Genomic DNA, 14171 nt, shown 5'->3' with positions numbered 1-14171 from the left:
CATATTTTCGCGCATTTTTTTATGTAAAACATTTTTGGTCAAATGTTCATCACAATTGGCTTGGCAGTAGCCCATTTGATCGACCTACTTTTGAGTACATTTTCGATTGTATCTGGTCCTATTTCGGCAATAGGAACTTGAATTTGGGTCTACAGGTTGTCAATAGTTGCTGGTATGTTCACATAACGTAAATATTGATTGTGGCTGTCACTGTATGGCACGTAGCGCCGTCCTGTTCAAACCAAAAGCCGTCCAAGTTCTTAGCTTCAATTTCGCCGAAAAACAAATCAGCCAAAATCCGCACCAAACAGTCACTCGTTGCGGTGCATTGGCTTCCCTTGCACGATATGTGGGTTTTCCGAACCACAATACTGCTTATTAACATTGCCACAGAGGTGGAAATGAGCTTCAATTAAATGTGGTTTTGACGAATGATTTTGAATTCATACTTCCCCATTTTCTGAAACCAAAATAGTATTTTATTCATAAATTTTAAGAATCAACCTTTCAAATAAAAGTTCAAACACAGAAAAATATTCAGCCGTTAGTTTTTATGATCAAATGAAAAAGTGCACGCTGATTTGTTCACCCTGTCCAAGAGAGGCATTAAGCAGCTATCGTGAAAAAGGCAACAAACGCTAAAAGACAACGGTGCATATTTAATCGGACCTTCGGAAATATTTTTGAAATTCACTCAAAAAAATAATAATTAAAAATGATTAATAATTTCTTTTTAGCCAAACTTATATTACTCACATTAAATAACATAATAGTCAAACATAATTAATTCCCAATGCGAGTTCTGCTACAGCTCATTAATCGCGAATCATTTTATGAGTTGTTTCCTCTTCCATGTTCCACTGCCAGCATAAAAGCATAGCATAAAAACATAGCACCCCACCGAAAAACATCGACACGCCGAACCCGAAGCAAACCGGCCGGCATCCGAACGACGCCCGAAGCCGGCGCCGTTCGGGTTCCGGGTTCGGCCGGCAAAATTCACGATCGGCTTCTCGGTTTCTCGGTAATTCGTAATTTTTCAGTTCATTTTCGTCCGTGCCGAGAAACGGTTGTCGGTTGTTTGTGGAGCGTTCATCTTGCGTGTGCGTGCGTATTGTTTTCATCTCGTGCTCTTATGCTGCGTATGCTCTGATGGTGGCCGGTTGCCGATTTCTGGTTCGCGAATCGTCACGATAATAGTGCGCCCCCGGTTTGAAGAAGATCTCGGCGGAAAGATAAAATTGAAACGGAGTGGCAACGTGTGCCGTTAACCGGCGTTTTGTGTGCGAATTGAAGTGAATATGGCGCGCAATTGGTGCCTCCTTGTGTAACAATTTACAATTGTGCCTACTCTACATTAACCGTTCCAAAGTGGGTTTCGCGGTGATCTAGTGGCTGTAAAATCCTCGAAAAGCCCGAAAAAGTATGCACAGGTAACGACACGCTTCCAAGAAAGCGCGCTCAACATTCGCCTTCGAGGGCCAACTTTTCACAGGCACCACACACACATTCTGCTGCCGACGGCCCAATAATTCACCGACAGCAATTGGTGGTTCGTGGAAAGGTCTGCGGTGCGGTGTGTGCTCCATAACTTCCGTCCACAACAAAGCCCCACGGCCCACGGAGGAGAACCTCGAAGGCGAGAAGGCTCCAACCAACACAGAGCCTACCGCGTCCGCAGCTCAGTCCGTCCGTCCGTATTTACATCTTCCCTTTTGCGCGCCCGGTTGCATCTTCGCGTCTCGCGCGGTCTCGTTATTGGCGAAGATCATCGAGAAGTGATGAAGTGTTAAGTGCGCGGTGCGCGCGCGTCCCCCCGTACGCGGAGCGTGAAGGTGGAAATAAAACCGAGAGAAAAGTCTTGAAGAAACGTGCCCACGGGGTCGCGAAGTGCGGATGATGCGTACGCGGTAACGCGTGACGAAAGGAAAATAAGAGAGAGTGAAAGAAAATAGCGCCGAGCTCGATCGCGGAGAAGGAAAAAACCAACTCCCCAGGAAGCAGGAGGGCCGACGAAGAAAGAAACATAACAGTGTGACGGTGTGACGTGTGTGGTGTAAGAAGAAGGAAAAAAACGCACGAATCGAAAGAGTTGAAGATCCGGCCGTCAGAATGACGAATTTATGTGTTTACGTTGGATTACTGCTGTCCCTGGTGGTGGCGTCCGGTCTGGCGCATCTAAATCTGTTCCTCAACGTGGTCGAGACGCAGCGATTACTCGGTAAGTTTTCCACCACCAGCGAAGGGGTTGGGGGGTGGGGCAGGGAAAAACAAACTCTCTTCTCTGGCACACGCCCCGTGTGCCACGCGCGCGTCTTCAGGTCTCCCACAGGACTAGGCTGGGGTCTGGAATTTGACGGAATTTATTTTCCCCGTTCATGTTTCCTTTCGCGGCTGGCTTGCTGGCCGGTGGAAAGTTGTACCATTTTCCGCACCGCACCGCGAGGGAAATGATTTAAAGAAAACACAATCGGGGAGCTGGTAATGTTCTAATTGTATTCCCCCCCCCTTTCACTTGGCCGCCCCTCGCCGGATGCACCTGAAAGACTGCACGAGGACTCCACGCTGGGCGCCGTCTTGGTAGAAAACCGGCTCGACTTTAAACTTTGAAAACAAAACTCTCGGGAAACTGTTGTTGCCTGTTTCCTCCGCTGACTGAACGGTTGGGGACTCCGCCGGCACCGTGCTGACAGGTCCACGCGGTCCGGGACCGGTTTGACGTTTCCAGGTCGCGTGTGCAGTGATTTTACTAGATCCAAAAGCAACAATGTTTTAAAGCGGAACATGAAAATGGTTTCAATTCCTCGGCCCCAGCTCGAGCTAGTCAAGAAGCAGGCTGTGACCTGGGACGCGGGAACACTTTTAGTTGATATCGTAGGAAGTCCTCTGCAGGTTGGAATATTATTTTACACAATTCATCCGAATGAAGTGATGCAATTTTCAAACATGGCCACTTCGCAGCCTTCGATTTCTTCTAGTCACAGTCCGACGCCACGCGGGGGATCCTTTGCTAAATGACGTGTCATCGATCAATGTGCTATCTGCACATGCAGATGTCTGTCACACATACAGAACCGTTCAAAACACACAAAAGAAGCGCCCGAACAAAACATCGCGTTCGCAATAGCAACATCATTAGCTGAGAAAGCACCGAACGGCTCCTGGTGTGTCATGCTGACGGCACATTTACTCGAATGCTAATCATCGTCCGGCGAGAAACGCCTTGTTGATTACAAACCCACTCCTGCCGGTAGCGCTTCCGTTCGTGGCCGTTTGTTCCTTTTTGTGGCCCAATTTTGATCCTTGCCACTACTGTGCACGGCGCTCATCAAGTCCTCCAGAACTAATGAATCCGCTGCTCTTCTGCTGCGCTCCACTTCACGGAATCGGGTCCCTGCGGTTGGTCTGGCCCTTTTTTGGGCGACATATTTTTCTCTCCTCGCCCAACGTTGTTTCTAGTCCTTCCAATAATTTGCTTCGTCCCTGAGGGGCCATTGTTGATTTTTTGTTGTCTCGCTTTTACAACCGAGACCCCATCGAGAGGGCTGGCTTGATCAGGCTTCTTCTGGGGCACCAGATTTTGGGCTCTGGGTGACAAAAAAAAAGGTGACATTAAACCCCGTAACCGTATCCTCCCCTCAACCCCGGCTGTTGTAAGCGGATTCCGGTCGTCCATTGCGCGCGCGGACTTTGGGATCTTTTATCGCCCAAAGGCCTCTCAATCAGTTGGAAAGCCGTATCGCCTAGACTTCCATATAGGACCGACCGAGACCGAGCGCGGACGGATGGAAAATCCCCCGTAGTTGCACAGACTTGAGTGTGTTGAAAAGGAATACCCACAAAAAGCACCTTATTTTCCGTCTCGCACTTACCTGTGGCGGTGGCGCGGATATCTGGCGGGCTCTCCGGGTTGAACCTGCAAAGGGAACCTCTCCCCGATCCCTTTTGTGCTACGTGTTATAAATCAATTAAAGGACTTTTCATCGGTCTCGGTAGGATCCCCCGTCCCTTCCGAGGGTCCTCCAGGGGTTACCTGAATTTGTCTTGCTCGGGTTTCAGTGTGTACCTTTAGCTCCTCTACCACACCGAGGCGCAGGTAGACCAAATCAAAGCTGTTGGGAGTTTAGCGTGAAGAACTGCGCTCCTCGTGGCAGGTACCGGAGCGTTGGAAACTTTCGCCGTAGAGGAGAGCCAGATATTGACAGGTTAAATATTTACTGTCTTTCCTACGTCGTGGCCAGAGCGCATATGAGACGATATTCACTTCGCCGGTGCCTGGGGCGTCCGGATCATTATCACCACGTCACCGATAGCCCTTCCGGATGCGTGCGTGTGTGTGTGTGTGGGTCTGTGAATGGTGGGCCCCTTTTTGATACGAAAAGGATCCTTAGCGTTCTGGTGGTGGTGAATGTTGGTCATACCTTTTCTGGACAGGTAACCAAACACACGTCCCCGATCATCGGCGGATTGGGTTTGTTAGTTTTTGGCAGCATCCTGTGGGCTGCTGGTCCTCTCTGACTTGTGACGCGGGCACAAATCCGTTGAAAATCTGTTTAGTGAAAACATGCCAAAACCAAACTCATAATCATCAACATCCTCTCTCTATTCGGTACTTTCTTCTTCGTCCCGTGGGATGCGTGCCTGCCTGGTCCAGGGCATGGGTCAGTACAGCTACCGCTGTTCCATTTCTCGGCAGCTCTCATGATTCGCTTTCCGGATAGTTTTGGTCAAACTGTCCGGCTTAACTCTCCTTTTTTGTGGTTATTGTAACTTTTGGTCCCGAAAATTTTATTTTTCGGAGAAGGAGGTAGTCCCTCTTGTGGTGGACGGGTGGACTTCAGACCCTAGCGTTATTCGCTCGCGCATGTAGAGCAAATATTTTGATTTGACACGTAGAAAGTTCGCTCGCTAGGTGTCGCTCGCTAGGTGTCTTGATGCGGATGTCCAGCGACTTCGAGGACCCCATGTGCTTGAAGGCAGTATACTGCGCCATCGTTCGGCCCACACTTGAGTTTGGCAGCGTCGTGTGGTGCCCCGCGACGGCAGGCGCTTCGGACCGTATTGAGCGCATCCAACGGCGATTCACTCGCTTTGCCATACGGAAGTTACCGTGGACCGCCAACGACACGATGCCTGATTACAACGCGAGATGTCTTCTTCTGGGGATCGAGCCTCTGATGCACAGACGGCGTGTGGCCCAGAGCTGCTTCATTGCGGGACTGCTGCTGGGGAAAATCAACGCGCCGAGCCTACTCTCGCAACTGCAGCTCTACGTGCCCTCGAGGGTGCTTCGATCCTCGCAGTTCCTTGCAGTGCGTCGAAGTCGATCTGCGTACGGTGATAATGAACCCCTGTCTAGTGCCATCCGTCGCTTCAACGATGTGTTCGAGTGTTTCGACTTTAATATTACTGTAGCTACGTTTCGTGATCGTATTGGTTATGTGCGTCTTAGTTGAATGCCCTTGAGTGTTAAATTGTCGTCCTCCCTGGGCTCAGTTAGGCTTCATTGCCCGTTGAGCCTCAACTACCAAATAAATAAATAAATAAAAGTTGCCGGAGTTGGTCTTACCTTTTCCCGTTTGGGCTGTCCACCAGCAGAGTTGCGGATTGTGTGTTTGGCTTCTGGTGGCTTGGTCTGTAATCCCTTTTTATCGCACTCCTCGGTTTTCGATTGCTTTGGTCAGTGGGTTAGCCCATCAGAATGGATAATCCTCAGTATTTTATTGGGCAATCTGACATCAGGGAAGTAGAAAGTACCACCATTTGATGTCCTGCCTGTAAGAGACACAGTTGAGGCAACACGTCCAAACAAATGGACATTAGCTTGGAGCTTTTATTTCTATTTTTCAAATATTCTTTTCAATTATTTATTTTTTATTGTCATTGGAACGGTCAGAGGCGTATTAAGCACCAACTTAAAGTTTTGCATTCAAGTTGATGCTCTGTCCGGGTTCGAACTGACGTCTTTCGCTGGGAAATCGATTAATCGGAGCAGCGTGACGGATGATCTACGGACGAGCCACATTCCTTTTAATTGTTGTTATCTGATAACACAACTTGAATATGGGCATTCCGACACCCGAGCGCGCACAATCGCAAGACACTTCAATGAGGTGTCTGTCCAAATCAAATAACTTCACACCGACTCCAAACGTCACAAGCGTTAAAAAAAGTTCCAGAGTTTGAAAAAAGTCAATAAACGAAGAACTGTACAATCCCATAGCGGCTCCGGTCTCCAGTGGCCCTATCAGCATCGAGCTCCCCCAATCGCGAACACCATTGGCGCGAAGAAAGATTTACGTTTCTCGAGAGAAATCTTATCGCAGCCCGAAAGCCCTCGGCCTAGGGTTCAGTTCCCTTGGTCATGTTTTTTGTTCTTGATTTCTTTTACAGTAGCACAACACACGACTACTGCACGGTGTCTCCGTTATCTCCGTGATTTAACTGTGTGCCCGTGCCGAAGGTCTTGGCCCCCAATCCTCCGACGGAATCCGCCCGCGCGGGACACAGGCTTCGATTGATGGTTCCATTTTTCATTAATTGCCCCCATCGCGGGCGCGGTGGTGCCCTTCAGGCGGTCCTACCTTCAAACGTATTCACCATTTCCCGGACGGTCATCCCAGAAAAATGTCCGCAGCTATGTGCGGCATGAATTTTAATTTGCGCTCCGCATTCCTCGCCTTTGGTCATTTCGCCGAAAAACTCGGCCCCAGAAATACTTGGAAAGCCTAAAATAACATTACACGCCACACGGGCAGGGCAGGGCAAGAGCGTAGCGGCGGCCATTTTGGCCGAATTAGGATGGCGCGCAAGAAGGACATTTTTCCGACCACGCCACCGGCGCGCGCTGGAATGAGATTCGGAGGACCGCCGACAGCCGAAAATTAAAACACTGGCTGCCCACTTTCCGTGTGGACACCGATGTCCTACACGATACGGGCCCGTTTTAAGATTGCTTTTTTGATGACCCGAGAGAGCCTTGAGTGATGTCCAACAACGTCTTCAAATTCTTGTGCGCCAAACACACGGACACGGACCACGGACGCCTAATTAAATTCCACACATGTTTCACGCGCATATCATCGGGGTTCTAGACCCGCGGCAGGACGTGTCGTTGGCCAGCAATGGTCATCCGATTGGGTGAGAATTGGTTTCCGGTTTTTCTGCTCATTTCCACATTTGCGCTGTGCACCCACCCCCCCGAAGAGACGGTTCTTTCCACAGTCCCGCTTTCCATAAATTGACAATGCATTGGCCACAAGTTCCCCTATATAGTTGGAGACGCACGCACACCTCGTGTTCTCAGGTTCCTCCTTGGGTACGTTTTCTTTATCGCGACAATTTATTCGATTCTTCGGGGACTGGACTACAACGTGTGTGTTGTCCAGTGTTTCCTTTCGCGCGCTCTTGTTTTAATTCCCTCCTTGGCCAGGCGGAGACACATACACCACCACCATGCGTCCGGCAACGGAAGAGGCATGATTGAAGCAACATTAAGAATTCAATTCGTTACCGATCGATCGCCAGAAAGTCACCACCGGCCAGCCAACCAGCCAGCCAACGACATGAATCGCAGCGCAGAGAGCGGAGCAATGCGCGACGAGAATGCGCAATTTATGGCGCACAATATGTTGTGCTGTATCCACAAAGGTCTTCCTGTTTGTTCCCGGTTCTCTGCGGAACCTGCTTTGTCCGCTGTCTCGCGACTCGTCCCCGTTCGAATGCCGGGGGGCACATTGATGACGGACCGAAAATGGTTAAAACTTGACAGAACCTTGAGTGATGATGAAAATGAGCGTCTTTTTGTGGGCTTTTGTGGGGAATATTTATTGGCTCTATCGCCACAGTAAAGACCTCCGGGTATCCGCGGGACGACTTCCTTTTTTAGCAGCTAGTTTTGTCGCAAGTGTTCAATATTCTTGCAACATAGTAACTAGCACTGGATTTCTGGAAGAAACCTGCATTGTCTTCCCCAGAGACCACCCCCAGAGCTGACAGGATGTGCGAAAAACAAGCAAATTCACGATTCACAATCATCGGTTGGTGTTTCTACCAAACCCCAAAAGGCAGGATACGGAGTATAATGCCTCGGTACCGTTGAGTGTGGTTTCAGCTGCTCTACCAGGAAGTCTATTCTTTTCCGCAAAATAATCGACCTGCGGAGAAGTTCCGGGAAACAATATTGTTGTGCCGCATCATACTCCCAGAACGATTGGTTATTGTGTTGAAGGTGTCATAGCTCGGCATCGTTATGACCGGCAGGTGCTAGTGGCCCGTCACTGGATCAGAAAAAAACTGAGTGAGTCCAGGGTGTGCTGGGCGGCTCTCCAGACCACGCTCTGTTGTGGAAAGCCGTTAACAGCGTGTGGCCGCGATCAGCGCCTCCAGCTGGCTGCGTCCGTCATTTCCGTTTCTGCAGTAGCTGGCTGATTAAGTCGTTCCCGATTTCGTCGTGTCTAGAGGCCTTCCTCGAAGCGACCAAAAAGTGTGTAATACAAATAACCGTAAATTCTTGTCTTACGATGCTGATGGAGCCATGCGGACAATACCTACCACCCTAGAGAATGTGGTGTTCCGGCTTATCGTAACAAATGTGTGACAGTTTATACCGTAGTCCTCCCACCACCCCCCGTTCTTTGTCCCATCCGAGAATCGTACAATTGCGGTTACAATGGGCGGTCTCCCAACTGAAAACCCATTTCCAATACATCACGTTTTTGGGGGGAAGTGTTATAGCGTATCATCATCCCTTTCGGGCTGTGTGCCGCTCTATGCCGATCGGATGATGTAACGATCTCCGAGAGGAGGGGACGATGTCTACCAGCCCCCCGGGTCCATATCACCCACCTCCCGCTGCCATCTTGAAGCTATTATAACCTCAAAAATATTGCCCAAAAATCGAAACTCCCTTTGCTTTGGGACAGAAGAGAACCTGAGTAAAGAGTTAACCGTTTTGTTTATTCTGGTCCGATATCATCCGGCCCCCCACGGGGGCTGCGGGGCAGACTGAGAGAAATGAGCAACGGCCGGCCGTATGTCATAACCGTTTATTGTGCCCGTCCCTATGGCGCACCGTAGACTTCTAGGAGCGTGGGTTAGCGCCCGCCACTCGAAGAAGGGAAGATCCTCTCCTCCACATATCAAACTGTTTATGACTCCATTTTCCGTTCTACACGACTGACTGCCTGCCCGCCTGCCGGATAGGGGCTGGTACCCACGGGAGGTGGCCAGATGTGGCGAAAGGCAATGCAGGGGGTGCTGGGCGGATGAAATGATGTGCCAATAAAACCGAAAAATATTTCCTCCCTGTGGCTCTACGCAAACGATGCGGCAGGAAGGGGGCCCTCTGCGCACACCACCACCGCTTGGTTGACGTTAACACATGGGCCGGAAAGTCCCGGGGCTTATTGGGAAAATGCATTGTTTTTACTTTGGGTTTAATCATCAACGTGAGCTCCTTTAAGAGTCAAACAATCATTCCAACGCCACTCTAACATTTCATTTCCAATTTTGTAGGTTTATTTATCGATTGCTTTAAAGTGGGCCTAAGTTTCAGCCTTTGGACGAGCTTTCTCATAGTCAGATGTTCATGCCATTTAAAGTCCCCATGTTTTTTTTAATCTTTACAATGACAACTAACTCACGTAAGTTCTCTTTTCGATCATTCAAAACGGTTTAGTGGAATTTTTAATGTTTTCTGAAGCCTGCAAACCAACGCTTGCTTGTTGTTTCTGATGGAGCGAAGTCCTTATTACACTTTTCAAGCCATTGCTTCACTTGAACGGTATTTTTTCCCGTCAAGAAGGAGTGTAGTATTATAACACGAGATTGTTTTTGATCCATTGTTTTGAAAATAACAAAAGTAGCTTCGCACAATACCTCACCAAATATATGAATAGAATTTTGAATCATGAAATTTTTACAGCTTTCTTTTGCAGGTTAGTACTAATTGAAAAAGCGCTGAACGCGCAATAAGACTAGCGCCATTTATGTGTTATGCTCGGGACTCTTCGATCCATGCGTTAGGGGCACGCGGTAGCAGCTCCTGCCACCAGTCGGAGTGCGAACAATCCGTGCGACGACGTGGCAGCGCCCTGGCACCATTTTAATTATTGTTTTCTCAAGTGGTTTATGAAGTTCGATCAGTTTCACGCCACATTATGACTTCCTTCGCTCAGGAGGGGCGGGCAGGGCGCAGATGCATTTCACGGGTGCCGCGAGCGTCAAATAGTTAAGGGAAGTGTGGTTGCCTCGCCGGGGGAGAAGTCCATAGTGTGAAGTCTGTGTTGTAAGTCCACCCGCGTCGTGTTGGACAAACACCGAGGCCCCGGTGGCTGGCGGCTGCAAAACCCGCATGCAACGTCGAGGAAAGGCTACCTCTCCGGGTGAGATCTTCACCGCCGCACACCGCATCTTCTCCGCATCTCTCCGTATTTAGTATGTATCGAACACAAACACGCATCGAACGGTCCGTGAAGAATATGGCGCGCGGAACATAGGCTTTCTTTGGGAGGTTGATAACACAAACGAGAGAGAGAGACCCCACGGGGATGTAGTTGGAGGCGAACAACCCCGGCGCAGGAAATAGACAGACATGTCGAGTGCATTTGTCCAGTTTTCACGGGCCTCTGGGGGCGGACACTGCAACCGGCAGCTTCTGGAATCTCCACCAGCACCGGCAACAACGTTCCTTCGGACACTTTCTGGTGTCTTCTTTCTATTCCCAGCCGAGAGCCGTTCGGTTCGGTTAGTTATGGAGCATAGGCGCGCGATATGTTTTCTTTACGGTTCGGTGCAGAAACGTGTGCCGGAACACATTCTCACGTTTCCCAACCGACCAACTGCTAGGTGCTGGTGCTGGTGAATTGTTGTTTGTTGATACATCAAACTGTTATTTTTTACATCTCCCGTGTCTCGCATGGTGGTCCTCTCGTATTGTGAACACACAAGCAGTTCGTTCGAGAAGCTCACTCGAACGTGTAGGGGTTTAATATTAGACCCTTAATGTTGGACAATACTATATTCTCAACACTTTACCCGCACCTGGCTGGCTGTGTTTTATAACCAGAAAAAGGTTGATGAGAATCGGGTATCATCGTGGAATAATAATGAGATTTTATTGTTCAAAAGCCACCCCGACAGGTCGGCGGAATGTGTGGATTTCTGCGTTCCGGGGGCATATTGTTGGGATCCTCCTGCGTTTTGGGTGATTGCCCTTCTTTTTTGGGTAGATTTAAACAACATCATAATTCAAAAAGAAATATCGCCGGTTATTAGCTACTTTCATCTCTCTTGGGGTGCATTCGAAGGGGCTCAAAAGTCATTCATCGAGCTGCCGCGGAAGAGATATATTGGACCGGCTGGGAGACGCGCCATAATCGGACCTATTATTCCGTTTTTTCGGTATTGTTCCGCCTCAAGAATGGGTTTCCAGAGATGCTGGTAGCGGCCGGCCGCCACAGACTATTGTTTCTGGGCTCTCGGCCGACCCGCGACTCGGTGGCTCGTCATTGGCCACAGCCGCGACCCCTAACCTCCGGAAACCCCCACGGGACGCGGATATCGGAGCATGTTTCGACCACGAAGAAAAAACATTCCTCGAATATCTGGGATCAGCAGCGCGCCCGGGTCAAAACCTTCCGTTCCGAGTCGCCTCGAAATGCCGCGCCGATGTGGTGTAAATCATCGCGCGGATCCCCACATAAACCTTTTCGTGACCTTTTTTTTATGCTACACACTTTGGATTTGTTGGCGGCCGGCCTGGCCAGGGTGATACGGTTTTTAGCTCTATCCAAAGCGCCCGGAGCGGCGATGAAGTCGGAAGCCTTCAGCGTTCGCTTGTTCGGCGATCAGCGCAGCGCAGAGTAAACACAATCTGCTGCGGGGAGCTCGTGGAGGAATTCGGGCTCGTTTTTCCACACATTTAAATTTGGACTCATTTTCATTTGCTGCTCTCCGCCGCTTCTCTACATTCCCCGGCTAGAAGTTGGTTGCGGGATGGCCTGAGCGGGCCAGAGCTAGCTTTTCTGGGCTCTTCGTGTCCCGGCGGACATCTCGCTGACGTGGGTTCGTGAGACAGGTTTCCAAGGAAAACGAGAACGCCGAAGATCTGCTGGGGTGCCTCCGTTCGAATGGACATAAAAATTTAATAACACAAAGTCATAAATTAAAATTTTATTGCTTTTAATTGTTTTGTGTTTGCGTACTCTCTGGGGCAAAGAGGCGCAAGGCAGGGAAGATAGAGCGAGAGCGAGCGGAACAGACGGTTCTTAGAGCGGACGAAGGAAACCCAACCCAAAGCCCCCGTTGTCCGTGTGCCTCTTGAACCGCTCTGGCATTGCTAGTGCGTTGCGTCTCTTATTTTTGCTTTCGTTCGGTCACTGAGAGCAAAGTTTTATGCATTTTTATGGTCCAGGGCGGATGGAAAACTAACGTCATTGTTATTCTACTCCCAAAAGGTTCTACTCCTCCGTGTTCCCATAGGGAGACCTCCTCTACACTGCCGTGGTCCCTAGGTCAACCGTCGATCGTCAGCAGCAAATGCATTCCCGCCACAGTGTTGGGTCCAAGTCTCTTCCGCAAGTCTACGGGGCCGGTTTTCGCTGCTATAGATTTATGTGTAGGGACTATGCTATGTAAACAAAACGCTAAACCCTCGCCTCGCCAGTCTGCGCAATCCCGCGCGCGCGCCCAGGCAATCGTTTTATTTTCTTTAATTTGGACCCGTTTTTATCGTGGTGTTTGCTTTTCGCTTCAACGATTCCTCCCGACGGAGGAGGGAGCATCCGGCGTGGACTCGACTCATTGGACTCGTTTCCGATCGCCGCGTCTGCGCTGTGAGAGTTGTAAAACTTTCAAAATTTTATACACTTCAGCCAATTTATTGGCCACCAGCAGAGGCTGGCTACGCACCATAAATTTTACTACAAACGATCGCTCAATCCAACGAGACGGCCCATTATGACGGCATACGATCTTTATTTTAAATGTCGGGTGGTTGGTGCATCGACTTTGGGTGTATTTGCAGTGTGGGTGGTGTGCATTGTTTGGTGTGCAGTTTGTGAACCATTTCGAAATTATCGTTGCGTGGAGGAATGGTTAATGGAAGATGGTTGTCGTAAAAGTTGAGGATTTTATGACTTTGGTTCGGTTCGAACTAATCGATCTATTGTAACCCCTTTTGTTTTTACGTTAAACTTAAAGGGAAAAAGGGGTTCATTTATGTGCACCCATGAGCATGTTTGCAGCATAGGAGATATAAATGTTCAATATATAATTATAAGTCTTAATTTATTTCCTAACCAACTTGTCTCTAAAGCGATCCAAATGTTCATGCCCGGCATCCGTGGCTCGTCAGCCTTTCGTACACTCCTTCGGCACTCATCGGTCGATCACCGGCACTCCATGAGCTCGTGTTACCTATAGGTTCCGCTAATATATTCCGCTGGCTCTCACACATGCCTGCCATAACTATATGACTTGAATTTAAGTATGACTCGAATGATCCAAACTTGTCACATTTAAAAACAGGATCCATTTTTGTTCAATCTTTCTGGTTGAAAATATATAAATACTTATTTGAGAAAAGAGTTGTTGTGAGTGCGAAGGACCTTCCGTAAGGACTCTCGATCCTCGCAATATTTCCCTGAAGTGGAAAATACTTACTTCGTCTCAAATAGAATTAAAACCATAGTTATTTTGTTATATTTCAAAATAATCATTTGAAAAGTCAGATCAAAATTTCAATATGAAATAGGTTTGTTAGCATAATGGTTTTCGTAACACAAATTTAATCCCTAGAATATGATCAATTTTCAAAATTTAAATAAAATCATTGTAGCCCGTTTGAACCGAAGCAAGAGTGTTCTTTAATTTAAAACTCCCTTCATTTATAAATGGTGCTCGCTGCAAGTAAAATGAGATAAAACAGGCGACAAAACTTACACCATTAATCATTATAATCTAATTTTAATTTGCGCGAGCCATCCTACATTCTCGGTTCGCTCTGCTGTGTCCATGAAAAATCCCTTCCGATGGTGTTGCGGTGGACGCCCTAACTTCAAACCATGAGGACCATAAAACCACCAAGTTTGTCTGTCGTTTGGAATTGTCTAAAACTAAATTTTTATATCATGTTCGCGCGATGTCGGAATGAGTTTCCAAGCTTATTT

At 48.6% G+C, this 14171-nt stretch overlaps 1 protein-coding gene across 1 annotated transcript in view; it reads left to right on the top strand.

The window, feature by feature from the left end:
- Window positions 1-2112: 2112 nt before the first annotated feature.
- Window positions 2113-14171, top strand: part of LOC128272667 (tyrosine-protein kinase Dnt) — a 95780-nt gene continuing 83721 nt past the window's right edge. The window contains exon 1 of the mRNA XM_053010526.1: window positions 2113-2221. Coding sequence (XP_052866486.1) covers window positions 2113-2221 — 109 coding nt within the window. The remainder of the gene's footprint in view (window positions 2222-14171) is intronic.

The sequence above is a fragment of the Anopheles cruzii genome, chromosome 3, assembly GCF_943734635.1.
Source record: "Anopheles cruzii chromosome 3, idAnoCruzAS_RS32_06, whole genome shotgun sequence".
NCBI classification, from domain to species: domain Eukaryota; kingdom Metazoa; phylum Arthropoda; class Insecta; order Diptera; family Culicidae; genus Anopheles; species Anopheles cruzii.
Note: the sequence above shows the minus strand (reverse complement) of the source record. Positions and strands in the feature narration are given on the sequence as shown.